The 14,145-nt window shown below is 46.2% G+C and overlaps 2 protein-coding genes across 2 annotated transcripts; both read right to left on the reverse strand.

The window, feature by feature from the left end:
* Positions 1 to 22: 22 nt before the first annotated feature.
* On the reverse strand, positions 23 to 4,113 carry LOC130527017 (germ cell-specific gene 1-like protein). The gene is made up of 5 exons (XM_057035044.1): positions 3,549 to 4,113; positions 2,294 to 2,341; positions 1,902 to 2,054; positions 1,407 to 1,518; positions 23 to 958 (listed from the first exon to the last, which is right to left on the reverse strand). The coding sequence occupies exons 1-5, from the start codon at positions 3,835 to 3,837 to the stop codon at positions 664 to 666; spliced, it is 897 nt and encodes a 298-aa protein (XP_056891024.1). The 5' UTR covers positions 3,838 to 4,113; the 3' UTR covers positions 23 to 663.
* A 2,134-nt stretch (positions 4,114 to 6,247) lies between these two features.
* sec23b (SEC23 homolog B, coat complex II component) lies at positions 6,248 to 14,120 on the reverse strand. The gene is made up of 19 exons (XM_057035043.1): positions 13,961 to 14,120; positions 12,672 to 12,904; positions 12,406 to 12,463; positions 12,222 to 12,308; positions 11,581 to 11,817; positions 11,280 to 11,359; positions 11,021 to 11,165; positions 10,117 to 10,275; positions 9,835 to 9,950; positions 9,538 to 9,661; positions 9,357 to 9,437; positions 9,180 to 9,269; positions 8,888 to 8,994; positions 8,477 to 8,630; positions 8,266 to 8,343; positions 8,007 to 8,168; positions 7,836 to 7,922; positions 7,521 to 7,742; positions 6,248 to 7,123 (listed from the first exon to the last, which is right to left on the reverse strand). The coding sequence occupies exons 2-19, from the start codon at positions 12,890 to 12,892 to the stop codon at positions 7,034 to 7,036; spliced, it is 2,298 nt and encodes a 765-aa protein (XP_056891023.1). The 5' UTR covers positions 12,893 to 12,904; positions 13,961 to 14,120; the 3' UTR covers positions 6,248 to 7,033.
* Positions 14,121 to 14,145: the final 25 nt, after the last annotated feature.

Genomic DNA, 14,145 nt, shown 5'->3' on the forward strand with positions numbered 1-14,145 from the left:
AAACAATAGCAAAAAATAGATATAGTGTTGTACAGTGCTGACTTTATTTCCCCCAATAAATCAAAAACATCACATAAAAACCATTTATTGTGTACATGACTGTGTCGTTACGATTCCACGTCCACGATGAGATCAGATTCACATTTGGAAGCTCCCATGATGCTTTGCACTCTTTTTCATTGACAATAACACAGGATGTGAACATTCTAAAACAAATACACAACTGTCAACACTCATCCTATATACAAACGTGCTCCACAACATATTTACAGCTAATATAAGTAGGCACTTCATAAACAGGAAGTATGTATGGCTTATTGTCGGTTAAATCTGTTGGTTTATTGGGTGATTTGTTGCTTTAAATAAGGCTTCTTGCAATCTGAGAGATCCATTCTCTGTTTTTCTGAATAAATGTAACTATATTTTGCGATACAGGAAAAAAAAAGACCTCCTCTGTGCCCGTGTTATTTATCCCGCCATCGCTTTCTCTGCGTGCGTCTGCTCCGTTGCCGATGCTGATGTCACGCCCGTTGCTAAGGCAGAGGTAAACAAATAAATAAATATATAACAGAGCTCCTAAAGAACTGATGCTGCAGGAAACCCGTTTAAACGTGATCAAGATGGAGCGAAAGTGCCTCCACCTGGTGAGGGCGCACACTGTCTTCAGCACTGCTCCTCTCCCAGCGACCCTGCGATGTCACTCAGGTCCAGAGAATCGGCATCGATGGGAGTTTTCCTGCCGCTCTTCGGGGTCTGGCCTGAATAAATGTCCACGGATTTGGAAATGGAGTGCACCGAGTGTTCGCGCAAATATCCAAAAGCCTCGCGCGCGTGCTCCTCCCGGATGCTCTGTTCGAAGGTCTTGCGCTTGTGTCTGAACTCGATGACGGTCTTGGTGTAGGAGTTGATGGTGGTGACGGAGGCGCCCATGCAGCAGGTGAAGGACGCCCAGGCCATGCTGAGAGAGGAGACAAAGCACGGTGAACAACCAAACACGCCCAAATCTCCCCTCACTCCTCTTGTCTGCAGGATTACTGTCACTCTAAGTCCTTCTGCCCCGTCCCAGCCGAGCATGCTGGTCCACATGAGACAGAAATCATGGACCTGTCCACCCAGCTCGCTGAACGCCCCCCTAAAAAATGTCACGCCCCTAAAAGGAGTTTTCAGCATACTGTACATATTGTAAAGGAGTGAAATATTATCCCCTTATGCAATTCCAATCAGGCCCCTATCGGGGCTTTGGACACCAAAGCCTAATCCTGCCAGAACATGAGAGCTTTGGGCTTTTTTCATCAGAGACATGATGCTGGGACGAGGTGAGACAGCTACAGCTGAACGCAGAGCGACACCCCTCATCTGAGTCGCCCTGAATTATTTCGACATCAAATAACTGGTTGGAGCCGTACCAGAAGGACCAGCCATAGTCCCAGTTGTAGGGCCTCCAGTCGGGGGGACCGAGGCTCACGGTGACCTGGAAGACCTGAGTGTACATCACATGAGCCACCATGCCCAGAAGACCTGGAAGAAAATGTTTAAGAGTATCACAAAACTGTGGAAGCACATCAGAGTAGGATTCTAACATCACTGCTGGTTATTGTGTCGTCAGATTAATGAGCAGAAAAACATCATTTCTTTACACGAAACTGAAAGAAAAGCTCCGTCTCGCTGGCTCATCCTTGCACTTGTAATAATCCAGCTACACGCAGCAGGAAATGCTCCACAATAATCTCCTATATTCCTCTATATGCTTTATCCTTTTTGCAGGATCCTTGATGTTTTGACGTATGATTAGAATCCTCAGGATTCTTCTGGATCTGACCGCAAACTGAAAGTTAAACTTTTAGTAGTGATCCAATATGAGATGGTGGTGGAAGGCTGGGGGGGGGGGGGGGGGGGTCTACCTGAGAGCACCGTGAACACGGCTGCGAAGGCGTTGAGCTTGAGCCCATCGATGACGTTGCTGGAGTGGATGAGCTCCAAACACATGAGACTGAAACCCACCACCAGCAGAATGATGTAGAGCATCTCAGAGACCAGCGACAGCCACAGCATCCCTGCAGGAAACGGTTCATCATGAGAACGCCGCCAGAGAACGCCGACGGAGAACGCCGCCAGAGAACGCCGCCAGAGAACGCCGCCGGCTCCCGTTTATGTGCATTTTAAATCGATGGCTTTCGCGTGTTTTATGTCACTGTTACGCTTATTATTGGAACACTTTGCAAAGTCTCGGCTATGCAACAGGGAAAGTCAATGTTTAACAATGAAAACAGAAAATCGGGGCAGCCGCTCTCACCTTTCTCGGACGCGGGGGCCAAATCGATGAAGCTTCGGCATCTTTCACCTGTAACATCACAAAAAAAAACCCACACTGTGTCGTCAGTAGCTGCGGGAGCTGTAACGGAGCTGTTTCTGGCAGAAGCGAGCCCCTAAATCTGAGTTTCTCCTCTAGCTGTCCATCCCCGTGACCCCCACGGGGCTGAGGCTACGTGGCTTCAGATGCGCATTAACGGAATATTAGAGGCAGATCGTGTCTGTTGGCAGAGCTGGTGGAACAGCTGCTGCGTGTCGCAGCGAGTTACAGGTGTTTAGACAGAATGACGTCACCACAGAGCAGAGACGCCGTCCTGTGTGTGTGGGGGTGGGGGTGGGGGGGTGACCCGTCGCTGGGAATGGACACAAACATGTGGTGGAGGCCTGTTCCAGAAGAGTAAAAGCATGACCTTTGACACGAAGCGCGGCCTGCTGCTGCTCCGTCATCTGTCGGACGCAGCGTGACGCCGGATTTGCTGCGAGTGGAGCGCTTTAATCAGGTGGACGGAGGGTGGCAACAGCTGTTTTCAGGAAAAACTCATCAAGGCCGCGCTTACGTAATCCATATTAACTCAAGCCGCCTCGCCACCCCTCCCCGGTCGGACAGCCACTTGATGAGATGGACATGTGCTAGCAATTCCTCCCTTGGTAATCTCGTTCGTGCGGAGGCCTTCGAGTGCCATCAAAATATGTAACACGTGTTAACGCCGGCGTGGTGGTGCTGAGACACGGACGGGGGATGAGTGGAACACGTCTGGAACAGCTGACCTCATCACACCGCTGACCCGGACCTTCACTGATCAACACCCTCACCACCCCTCCTCCTGGGGTCTTTATACCTTTGCAATTGTGACTTAAGCCTCCGATTATTAAATGACTACAGACTCCAGTGTGATCCAATTTTTCCCCCCATCTCCCAGAGTGAAGTCACCCCATGGCTTAAGCTGGGGAAGCAATCACACTCCTGAGCAGCCTTACCATTATAAAAACAACAATAATTATAATTTTCTATTTGATATAAATCTATGTTCTGTTTTTCCATCTTTTTGTTTGCTCAATAAATGTTAACACAACTAACAAAACGAGTTCATTTAGATTTTTAAACAGGATTTTCGATGTGTAAAATAGGGGGAAACTTAAATTGGAGAGTGACAAAGTAAAAGTTCATTAACTTCTAAATAAAGAGTAAATAAGTAAGTTTGCGCAACTAAAAACAACACACGCCACCCTTCTCTCACTTTCATCGTCGATATTCTCCTCGCAGGAGGACCAGATGCCGGTGTGGAACTGTCGGAACAGGAACCTGTCGTCCCCGGTCTCCCAGCTGTACACGACTTTGTTCGGGTCCGTTTCGTTGACCCCGTAGTCGATGCAGTGGTGAGTCCGCAGCTTGCTGCACTTCGGCTTGGGGACCCTCTGCGTCCCGACGCACCAGTAGGTGGTTATGAAGGCGGTGATGGAGAAAAACAGGGCAAAAAAGTTCAGGCTGACCGAGAGAAGGGTCCTGCATCTCCGTGTGGTCTTCATTGTCCGCCAAAATTCATGGGTGCCAGCGGGAGAAGGTGCTCGGGCCCGGGTTATTTTCGGAACGCGCCCGGTGAGGTCCAGGTCCCGAGCGGCGCTGCGCACGACGCACACATGACGAGCGATGCGCAGATTAGCGACAGCATCCCCGCACTGAGCTCCAAGCTGCAGGCTCACAGCTCCATCTCCCCACTTTCCTTTTTTTTTTTCCCTTTTCCACGCGCGGTGACCGACGAGCCTTCTGCCTATAGGACGTCACGTTGTCAGAGGATTTGACGTGGCGCTTGCGTCAAATGGATGATTGGACACAAACTTCTCTTCTCTAAATGCTAAGTATAGATTCGAGGGGAATTTATTTATTTATTTGTTTATTTATTTTAAAAAAATCCGTAGTAGAGCCCTAGAATGGGGCTTCTGGGGCTTTTAGAGGAGCCAGTGAGTGCTGAGAGAAGGTCATGCAGAGTTTAATGAATGAGCTGCTGCTGACATCACTAATCAATTTTTTTCTGAGTGATGGTGGGCGCCGTTCCAAGAAGGATTGAATCCAGTGGAGGCCGTCGTCTTCAGAACCAACCGGCTGAAGGGCCAGTGACAGACCCAACTGCAGCAGAGGCACCTTCAGAACATCTGAAGCGACGCCTTCTGGCATATCAGCAATCTTTGGAATCCAGACCGCTTGGCTACAGTTGGCTAACCCTGTTTATTGCATCCATGTGGGCTGCGATAAGCTCGCCATCTCCTGAGTTTGTAGCAATAACGAGAGGCTAATCCCTGCTCGTGCTCGCGCATCCTCATCCCTTCTGCTGCAGAAGGAAGCGATCGATGTCTACACGTCTTCCAAAGCTGGAGACTAATTCAGTTTAGCACGCTTCAAGGCGGTTTTGTCCTTCGGAGTGTTTGCGCGAAGTCGACGTATGGGGTCATGAGATTAAACATCTTTGTTGACTGTAGACTCTAATTTGCAATTATGCCAAATTAAGTAAAGCAGATTTGAATATAAAAACAACATTGTGTTAACTTTATACTTCACAGAATAGTCATTATGATAAATTCACTCTTTTGGTTTATTTATAGGTGGAAACTGGGCCTTAGCTTGACAGCAAATGTCTCACTCTTTGACTGCCATGATGATTCCTGGAAAAGGTCATGGAAGGTTTGAGGGAAGACAACACAGAGAAGCAGACTTGGAAAGTCCCGTTCACCCCTGATGAGATCTTATCATGTTTTTCATGATTTCAGGAGGGGGATAATTCTACTATTTCAGCACAGAAAGATTCCATTTGGAGATTAAAGTATTGAATAAATCAACAATCCTGTTGCCAGTAGGCGTCACAATTGCTGCGACTCCTAATTCAGGGCGACAGAAGTCACCCGAGAGAATGTCAAGACCCTATCAAATCTCTCCTTTCACCAGTTTTTGAGAAGCCTTAAATTATCACTAGTTTATCCAGATGGATATCGATGCTTTAGTGGCCACCATCTTCCTTGATAAACCTCCTGCTAGATATCGGAAGTGCTGGTGTTGAATGTGCGACCTGATCAGATCCAGCCGTTACATAAACACGCTGGTATATTCTATACGGAGGTCTTACATAAGTTTTTATGGGACAGAAGCCATAATGGACTCAGTGGTTGAACTGATCCATAATGATTAGACAAAAGACAATAGGCTAAAGCCTTGAAAATCACATCGACACGGACGATACATGATTGCTGAAGACAAAAGTAATCAAGGAATGTGTCCACACGCACAGACAGGCACTAAATGAAGACACGTGGTTCCTTTTTTGCATATTTGAATAAAGTGCAGCTTCAGTTGGACATCCAGCACCCTAAAAAGGGCTTTTTGGTATTGTGCAAACAGATCTGTCAGGAAAAACAGATTACCGGGCTTTGCATTGCATCTGCTCTTTGGCCCTGAATACCTTTTCAGCATATGCATCTTGAGAGTGCACCATTCTGGGGCCTAAGCCCCTGATGGACACAGACTTCATTTGTGTTGCGGCAGCAACTTCCGCTTAAAGCTGCTAAGAGTAGAATTTTCCTCTAAACAGATGGATTAGTCTTCATAATCTCCCATTCACTGATCCTCGAAATCATACTGTCTGGGTGCTCTGAAATCAGCTTACAGTAGCACCGACAGTAGATGGGCTCGCGCGCGGTTTATGATTGGGATTGCGTGCTGCGCAGGCTTTATGTGCGGCGGTGCCAAATGAGAAAAAGACAATTGTATCAAGAGTGCAGAGAATATGTCACCTGCTGCGACTGACATGCAATTGGTGGAGCGTCACACGGTGGACTAAAGCCGCTCCTTCTGCTGCGCCGCCGGACAGATGCCTGCTGCGCCAACTGAGCATCTGCGAGGGGAAAAAGCCTGAAGACGCGCATGTGCAGGACACAGACACGGAGGCGGTTTCCTGCCGACAGAACTTTATGCATAGATCAAATGCACAAACTGCCCCATCTTATTGAGCGATGATTACAGAGACTGGGGGAGGACGTCCGGTGCACGGTAGCAGATGGTGAGACGGGACGGGACCACACGTATGCTCAATAAAGTGTCTTCGCGATGCTCCTCCACACGGGGGCTTTCTCCGCTGGGGCAGCTGCCTGCCATTCCTTGGAATGTGTTAATCCTCAATATTGAAAGGGAATCTTCTTGTTACCAACATAATATTCTATCCGTCTTTGTCGGGCTCTCATTGAGAGGCTGTCCGAGCAGAGACCGATGATCTCTGCCAATATTTCTTTCTCAGCAAGTACTGTTGGGATTTAATCACTGCATAGCGTGTTCTGGATGTAAAACATATAGATAAAGCTAAATAGATTCATTTCTCTGCACCGTGAGGTCAATAAATTACAATCTGGTAAGATGAGAAAGAAAAAATAAATTATTCCTTGGGTGACTTCACAGGTGGTTTTACATACATGAGTGAATTATTTTTATTGCTCACATAAAACTAGTCTGGATTGTAAGATCTTTACTTATAAATAGGAAATTATCAAAGAACTAAAAAAACCCCACTTGGGTTCCTGATAGGACTGTGCTGAATTAGCTGAAATGAGCACTGCGAGAACGTGGAGCTCAAGTGAGGAAATACAGAAGATAGTCGGGGTTTGGCTCGTCACAAAGAGGGGAAATGTTGGCGGATCCTTGTGTGATGACGGGAATGTTGGGTCGCTCTTCCTGGGAACGGATTTACGCAGAGCTGGAAACGGCCAGTTTCTTCAGATGGTCCATGAAGACCTGCAGGCTGACGTCGTCAGTCAGAATGGGAGCGCCTGCCTCCTGTTGCAAAGGAAAGGCCAAACAAAAGGAACCATTACATGATCATTAAACAGCCCAAAGATGTTTTATATGACATAAGTGATCTCATAATTACTTATCACTGCGATGATCTCATACAAGATGACAAGTTCATTTTCAGGTTCAGATATATTCACAACCTTCTGCTGGTTACAGTTTAAGGCTTTATGCTCACTGCAGAAACTAAGGATTAATGCTCTTTTGGGCTTTTGAATCTTTAAAAGTAGAGTTGCACTACTTCTAATTCTTTAGTACAGAAAATCGAAGATATTCCTTAAATGTTTACTTTTATGGGCCTTCCATGAAATTAAATGTGGAAGGAGAGCATGCTTCTTGAGTTAATTATAAAAAATGTCAGGTGGATCTCACAATACCGTACCTGCCCCCAGCCATAGAGGTTGTTGTGCGTCTGTGACGGGTTGACTTTGGAGAGCAGGAACCGAGCCTGCGAGCCCCCGTGTTCTGTGTCAATGTATCTGGGCATGGGGAACCGCGCCTGCAAGATCTCCTGGGCATCATCCAGAGGAGCCTGCAGCAGCTGTTTAAAGTTCTCATACTCTGCCATTTCCTGGTAGCCCGCCTTTCTCCACTGGGCGATGGTCTGGAATCACAAGGGGACAATACCGTACCTTAACAAGTGCTGTTAGGGTAGGTGTGTGGTCATGTGAATGAACCCTGGGAGGGGAGTCCTCACCTCTCCATGGTAGATAACCAGCTGGAAGAAGGTGTCCATCAAGAGGATTCTATCAGGCAGGATGCTGCTGCTGTCCAGGAGAACAGGCTTGAAAGAGAAGACAGAAATACATAAATAAATAAAGATCACCAACAAATATGCTGACAATAACATGGAGGGTGTGATACTGACCTCTGGTGGTCCATAGAAGGAATACGAGTAAAGGATGGGCTGCACCATGATGAGGGACTGTGTCAGGTCCTGCCTGACAAAGTGGTGCCTGTAGTAGGACGACTCATCGGGGCTGTTGTTGAACACCTGTAGGAAGGGTGATCGCCGCAGGTGGAACATGAACTACAGGTGGAGGAGAGGAACACAGCAAAGATAAGTCATCTTTTTCACAATGACATGTGTGTTTATATATTTCCATGTAACTGTCGTGTGGGGCCACCTGTGGGTAGAGGCACAGGGATTCAGACAGTCTGAAGGATGTTGGATCGTCTTTGCTGAACTGGCCAAACTTCTGACACTAAAACCAAAACGAGACATAATAGAATAACGTTACTGGAGTCAGTGATTGACCAAAGAACAGAGTTTGGCTGATTTCTTTTCATGTGGGCGGCTCTTTGATCATTAATGCCGGTAGCCGTCCGGCCACCCACCAGGCGGATGAGTTGCCGGTCCAGCCAGCGCATGACATCTGGCCCCTCCTCTGACTCGGCTCGGAAGACTCCCAGGCGAGCCATAAGAACCGCAGCAGCTTCCTGGTCGAATGACGATTCAATGTGCTGAATCTGTGACTGTGCATCTGCCCAACTTTTGGTCGGTGGAGAGAAAAGCGTGGAGAAAGTGTTAGAGGAACATGGGTGTGGCGTCAATGACGCACACTGGTTCAAGCAGGCGTTGTCAGGAGTAGCAGGAATGCAAATATCCTTTCTACAGAGGCCAATATTGACTAACTGTTATTTCTGAAGCGACCCAAGTGTGTTTTCTGTTAAATATCCACAGGCTTCATTATAATAGCATTCCAGTTTCAGACAGAAATAACTTCAGGCAGAGTTCTGCCGTCTTACTTCCTGGCGACGGTCGTGACGCGAATCCTCCTCTGTGTGTTGGCGTGCTGATACTGGGTAACAAACTGGATCACGCCTCGGCCTCCCTGTGGAATCGGTGCATTGTGCTGCCACACACAAACATGACACATGATGTTTAGGTAGATTTACAAACCCTAACAAATAGTCTCCTATAAGAGTTATAGAGTTTTACTTTAAACTTATCCACCTATTTAATGCAACTGCTGCACTGATACGATCATTTGCAAGAATCAAATCCGTCTCATAAATGAAAGTTTGCTCTGGCATTTACCTGATTTACAACTTCAAAATACAAGCCCAAGGTTGTTGATGGGTTGAGGCTGCATATTTTCCACTGGTTTGTGCCACCGATTCCCATCTCCTACACAAAGATCAGATTTTTTCGGTGAACAAGCTTTTATGTTTCAGAGGAAACGAGAAGAACTGCGACTCTGGGGACAGGACTCACATTGTCTGAGACACAGGCGCCCTTGGAGTTGAGTGAAACACATGGTCCAATGGCGCCACAGACCTTTAGTTCTCTTGATGTCTGTAACACACACAGGCACATAGTGAAACTTCAACCTGCACATGAGCTAATATTTGGCTTAGCATGATGAACAATACATAAAATTTTCGTTGGTCTTTACCTTGACCTCCAGGGTGACTCCAAAAGCCATGCGGAGGTCTCCATTATAGTCTTTGTGAAATACTCGTTGGAAAGTCTGCTTGAACAGGGAAGTGTTGAAGGAGTCGCCCATCACAATGTGGCCCCTGTTAATACAAACTGCAATCAGCAACTGCTCATCGGCTTCTGCTTCACATGCAGTGGTGAAATCAAACAAAATCATGTTGGATTGCACCAAGGACACATGTGTAAATGGAACAGATGCCTCAAAATAAGCACAAGTATCCCCAACAGGTTATCAGTGAGAGTGTTGACATACCCAGTGAGGTTAGGTAAGCACTTCATCTCAAGCAGCCCAGTCTGGTCCAGGGCACAGGCGTACATATCAAGACTGTGGCCGTTAGCTGACAGGCGGGTCGCCAGGGCTTCGTAATACTGTGAAGAGGGAAAACATCAGTGGGGACACAACAAATACCGTGGCAAACTTATTTAGGATTCGCAGTAGCTAGCAAGCCAAAAACATAGTCACATCTCTTCACGGGTACCGGAACACACACACTGAATACTGAAAGATCACTTTGTGATTGGTGCATTAGGTCACCTTGGTTGCTTTCTTTAAATGGCGAGCATTGTCCTTCTGGATGTCATGCCATGAGCGAATGGGGGTCTTCAGCTCATCACCCACCACCATACCTGGGCCCTGGGTGGGAGGCCCTCCAATGAACAGCATCAAACGAGCGCCTGTGTTGGGAAAGGCCCCCTGAGGATCATAATGGATGAGGAGTTGAGTATTATTGTGCTAAAACGCTACAAATTTAGACTGTATATGACCATATTTATGATCCTGCAGTTAGATCTGTTAGAGTTCCCTTTCCATAATAAGATGGTTGCAATTATTCAGGGAGGATTTGGTGCTAATAGACACAAAAAAGTGATTTTAAAAAAAGGAGCCATATCAAGTTAATCTTATCAGACTGAGCTCTGTTCAGTAACAAAAAGGTTGACTCCACATCCAACGTTGACAGTGGCAGTCCATAGTTCAGAGTCCAGGAATGCCCGAAACACTGACATGAGAGAAAGCGATGTGATGACAAAGGTACTGAACCAAACAGAGGAAAAACACACCTAATTTGGCTAAAAGAGTTTCAGATTCACTCTATATTAAAACATACTTTTTTCAAACGGTTCAATGGCCCAGAGAATCTCGAGCTGCTGAAAAAGCCCACAATGTGTGTAATCAGGCTTCATCTGCTATCTGCGTGAGCAGAGTGCAGCGAGGGAAGAACGGCTCTCATCAGTTATATAACTGCAGATCAGCAGTCACAAATGAGAGGATAATATTGAGACAGAAGGCAAACAAAAACCAGCCTTTAAACTGACAAAACACTCCTCTTCCTGTTGAATATGGACATCAGACCCTGGCTGGAACTCTAAATAAGATGCTGGGACCAAACTCCAGCATCTTATTTATAAATAAGCTCCACTTCCAGGTGGGGACACCGTACCTCCAGCAGGCCAACAGCAACAGACAGTGCGACGCCGGTGGAGCGGAGTGGACGTTTGCCCTGAGGAACAGGCCACGGGTCTCTTTGGAGCTCCCCGAGCAAATCCGTCAAATTCATATCGACCTTGTGCACGGGCTGAAGGAACCTAAACACGACCAAAAGTAGACTCTTAACAGAGAGACTGCTGGAGGGTCAACAAGATTGTTGATCCCCTGAAAACAAGTGAAGACAAGTCTGACGTGGCAGAGCTCTTCCCTACCTGCACGGGACAGAGGCATCGTGGGGGGCTGGTGGACGACCTTGTCCCGGTGCTGCTGGTTTTGCTAAACCCAGCATTTCCTTAGACACACAGAAAAATAAACCAATTAGCTTGAACAAATAGCTGCAGTGTCCTTTCTAACTAGTCTGCATGGAATAAGACAGGAGGGTTGCAACAGTAGAGTTTCCAATTATCCTTTTCAAACATTTCCAAGAACCACACTCCAACATTTACCGGTACATCTAATCTTTTCATTTGCATCACTCACTAATCCCAGAGCAACAGCCAAGCCTCCACTCACCTGGATCTGTTTAGAGTTCAGGTCTTTGGTGCCCCTGAACACAAAGCTCTTGGCAACCCCTTCGCAGCTGAGCTCATGAACCTGAACCATGCGTCCGAACGTGATGAGGCCCACCAGTGCGTTGGGTGGGAGCAGGCTGAGGGACATCTGCAGGGACTCCCTGAGGGCCTGGAGGTCCTCTTCTTCCAAGCAGGTGTCCACCACATACAGAAAGATGAGAGGGGTGGGAGGGCCGCGCTGTAAATGGTGAGAAAAGTGATGGTGAAGCCAAAGGATTTGGGTTCTAACATAAAGGAAAGAGTTGGCAACGTTCCCCTTTGTTTGTTAAAGTTGTAAAATAAAGTACTAAAAAAAACAACATGATGTTTGCTTTGTTTAAGAGTTTCTACAAATATACTGGGTCACATCAGCATATATGCTTTTTCCAGGTTTACTGAGCAGAAGCTCATATTACTGCAGAAAGTCAGATGCATTATTAATGACCTGATGCTTTCCAGCTCCGATAGCACTCAGGTCAAGAACTAGTATGTTTAAAGACTAATGTGCAAATGAATGAATAATTCACTAATTTAACAAATCAGGTGAGTTTTATAACAAACTGCTGATGAGAAGTGCAGACATGCCTGAAACCCAAACTGTACCTGCACTACATATTCGATGGTGGAAAACTGTGGCATGAGTTCAGCTGGTTGGTTTACTTCTGAAATCCCAGCGTAGGAGGGGGGAAACTACAGAGACACAGACATCCAGGTGATTTAAATACTCTTTAGAGTCAAGCAAATGTTCCATTTTCATATCAAACGAAATAATGATACTGGTACTTACTGAATTTCTTTGGAAGCAGAAGTTGCAAGCCCATATTTTTGCTCTAAAATCAACTTGACTGTTAAAAAAAAGACCATAAAACAGGAATGTAGCTGTGAACGACTAATCAGCAACATGTTTTTATAGCCGTCTGACATCACACCCAATATTAGATGATAGTAATACAACGGATCAACAGTTTAAACCAGGTTTAAACTGTCTTCTTTAGTTTATACATAGTACTATAATATCTACATTTAAAATTCAATAATAACGTATGAACTCACCAGAGTGGGTTGAGAACTGCCTTGCAGGTGGTCCGACTGCAGATCACTGGTTCATATTGTAGCGGGGGCAGGTCAGGCCTCTCTTTGGTGGGCGTGAAGAGGCACGAGACCGGGACCACCAGCCTGGTGGCTTCCAGTCGGCTGGACGGCCACATGTTCCAGCTGAATCTCACCCCATCTCTGTCCTCATTTTGTTGGATGAACTCCTGGTAGGTCGTCATCACAGCACTTTGCTAGAGAAAGACTCAGAATCAATGATGCAGGTCCAGAAGGAGAACCGAGAGAATTCCGGGACGTCGGCAGGCTGAGCTAGCCTGGAGTTGAAGTGCTCTTTAAGCAGGCGTCCCTTTCAAAACAATGCTAAAAAAAGCCTCCTACATTGTCAGGTTTGACGCACAAGTACGTCATTGGGAACTAGACCTGCGCGTTTCTGCACAGCCCAGCAACGAGGAATTCTTGTCATATTCACACGGGGCTCCACCTTCTCAGGTGCAGCAGTGACGTCTTTCGGAAAATGAACACGCGTCTTTAAATGAGCCTGCTGGGACGGTCATAGTGGCTCAATATCTCAGTGCTATCAGGGATAATAATCGGGGATTTTAGAGGCAGAAACATGGCAAATATCACCGTCTTGTGCAGTCAGCTAAAAACAAGCACTGAGTGTATGCTGATCTGGACTTAAGTAAATGACCAGGTAGATATCGTGTGTGTGTGTCCCAAGAAGTAATGGTACTGGGTCCCAAATAGGGAAAACTAAATAGATGAAAATAATTTAGTGACAGAGCATTTTGCCACTGTTGAGTAAATACTAATGTCCATGTATATGGTGAGATAAATGTTGAAATGTGAAGACATTAGTGATAATATACTCGACTGTCTGTGTGACCTTTGACCGTGTGGACTAAAAGCGGATCTGGAGTGATGACATTTGACAGCACGTTCGGATATGTGGACACGACAGGGACAACAAATAAAACGAGTCATTATAAATAAACAGGCCAAAGCCAATGTGAAATTACAATTTTTCGAGCGTATTTATACTTATTTCAAAAAACTTCAGTGGAAGAAATATAAGCAAAAAAAAAAGAAGAAAGAAAAAAACGACTGATTCACTAACATTATAACATTAGCTGTCCAATCTATCCTGCTTGAGAATCGAATATCGAATTTCCTTCAAAAATACAGTAAGCTGTACAGCTGACTGGGCTAGCTAACCGAATGTAGCTAATGACTTCTGCCTCTTCTCGAATGACACGAACCGGACTGACAACATTAAACACGCTGCTTACCTCTCTTCAAATAAGTAGCTTCGGTTCGTACAAGAGTTTATGATTTTGCTGGGTTCTGAGCAAATTTACAACATCTGGGCTCCAATACAGACGGATGTAGACGACCGGAGAGACCGACGAAGAGAAACCCTCAACCGGCTTCTGTACTCCACTAGACTGACGTGTTACTCCAAGTACGGGCGCCT

Source organism: Takifugu flavidus, chromosome 6 (genome assembly GCF_003711565.1).
Source record: "Takifugu flavidus isolate HTHZ2018 chromosome 6, ASM371156v2, whole genome shotgun sequence".
NCBI lineage: Eukaryota > Metazoa > Chordata > Actinopteri > Tetraodontiformes > Tetraodontidae > Takifugu > Takifugu flavidus.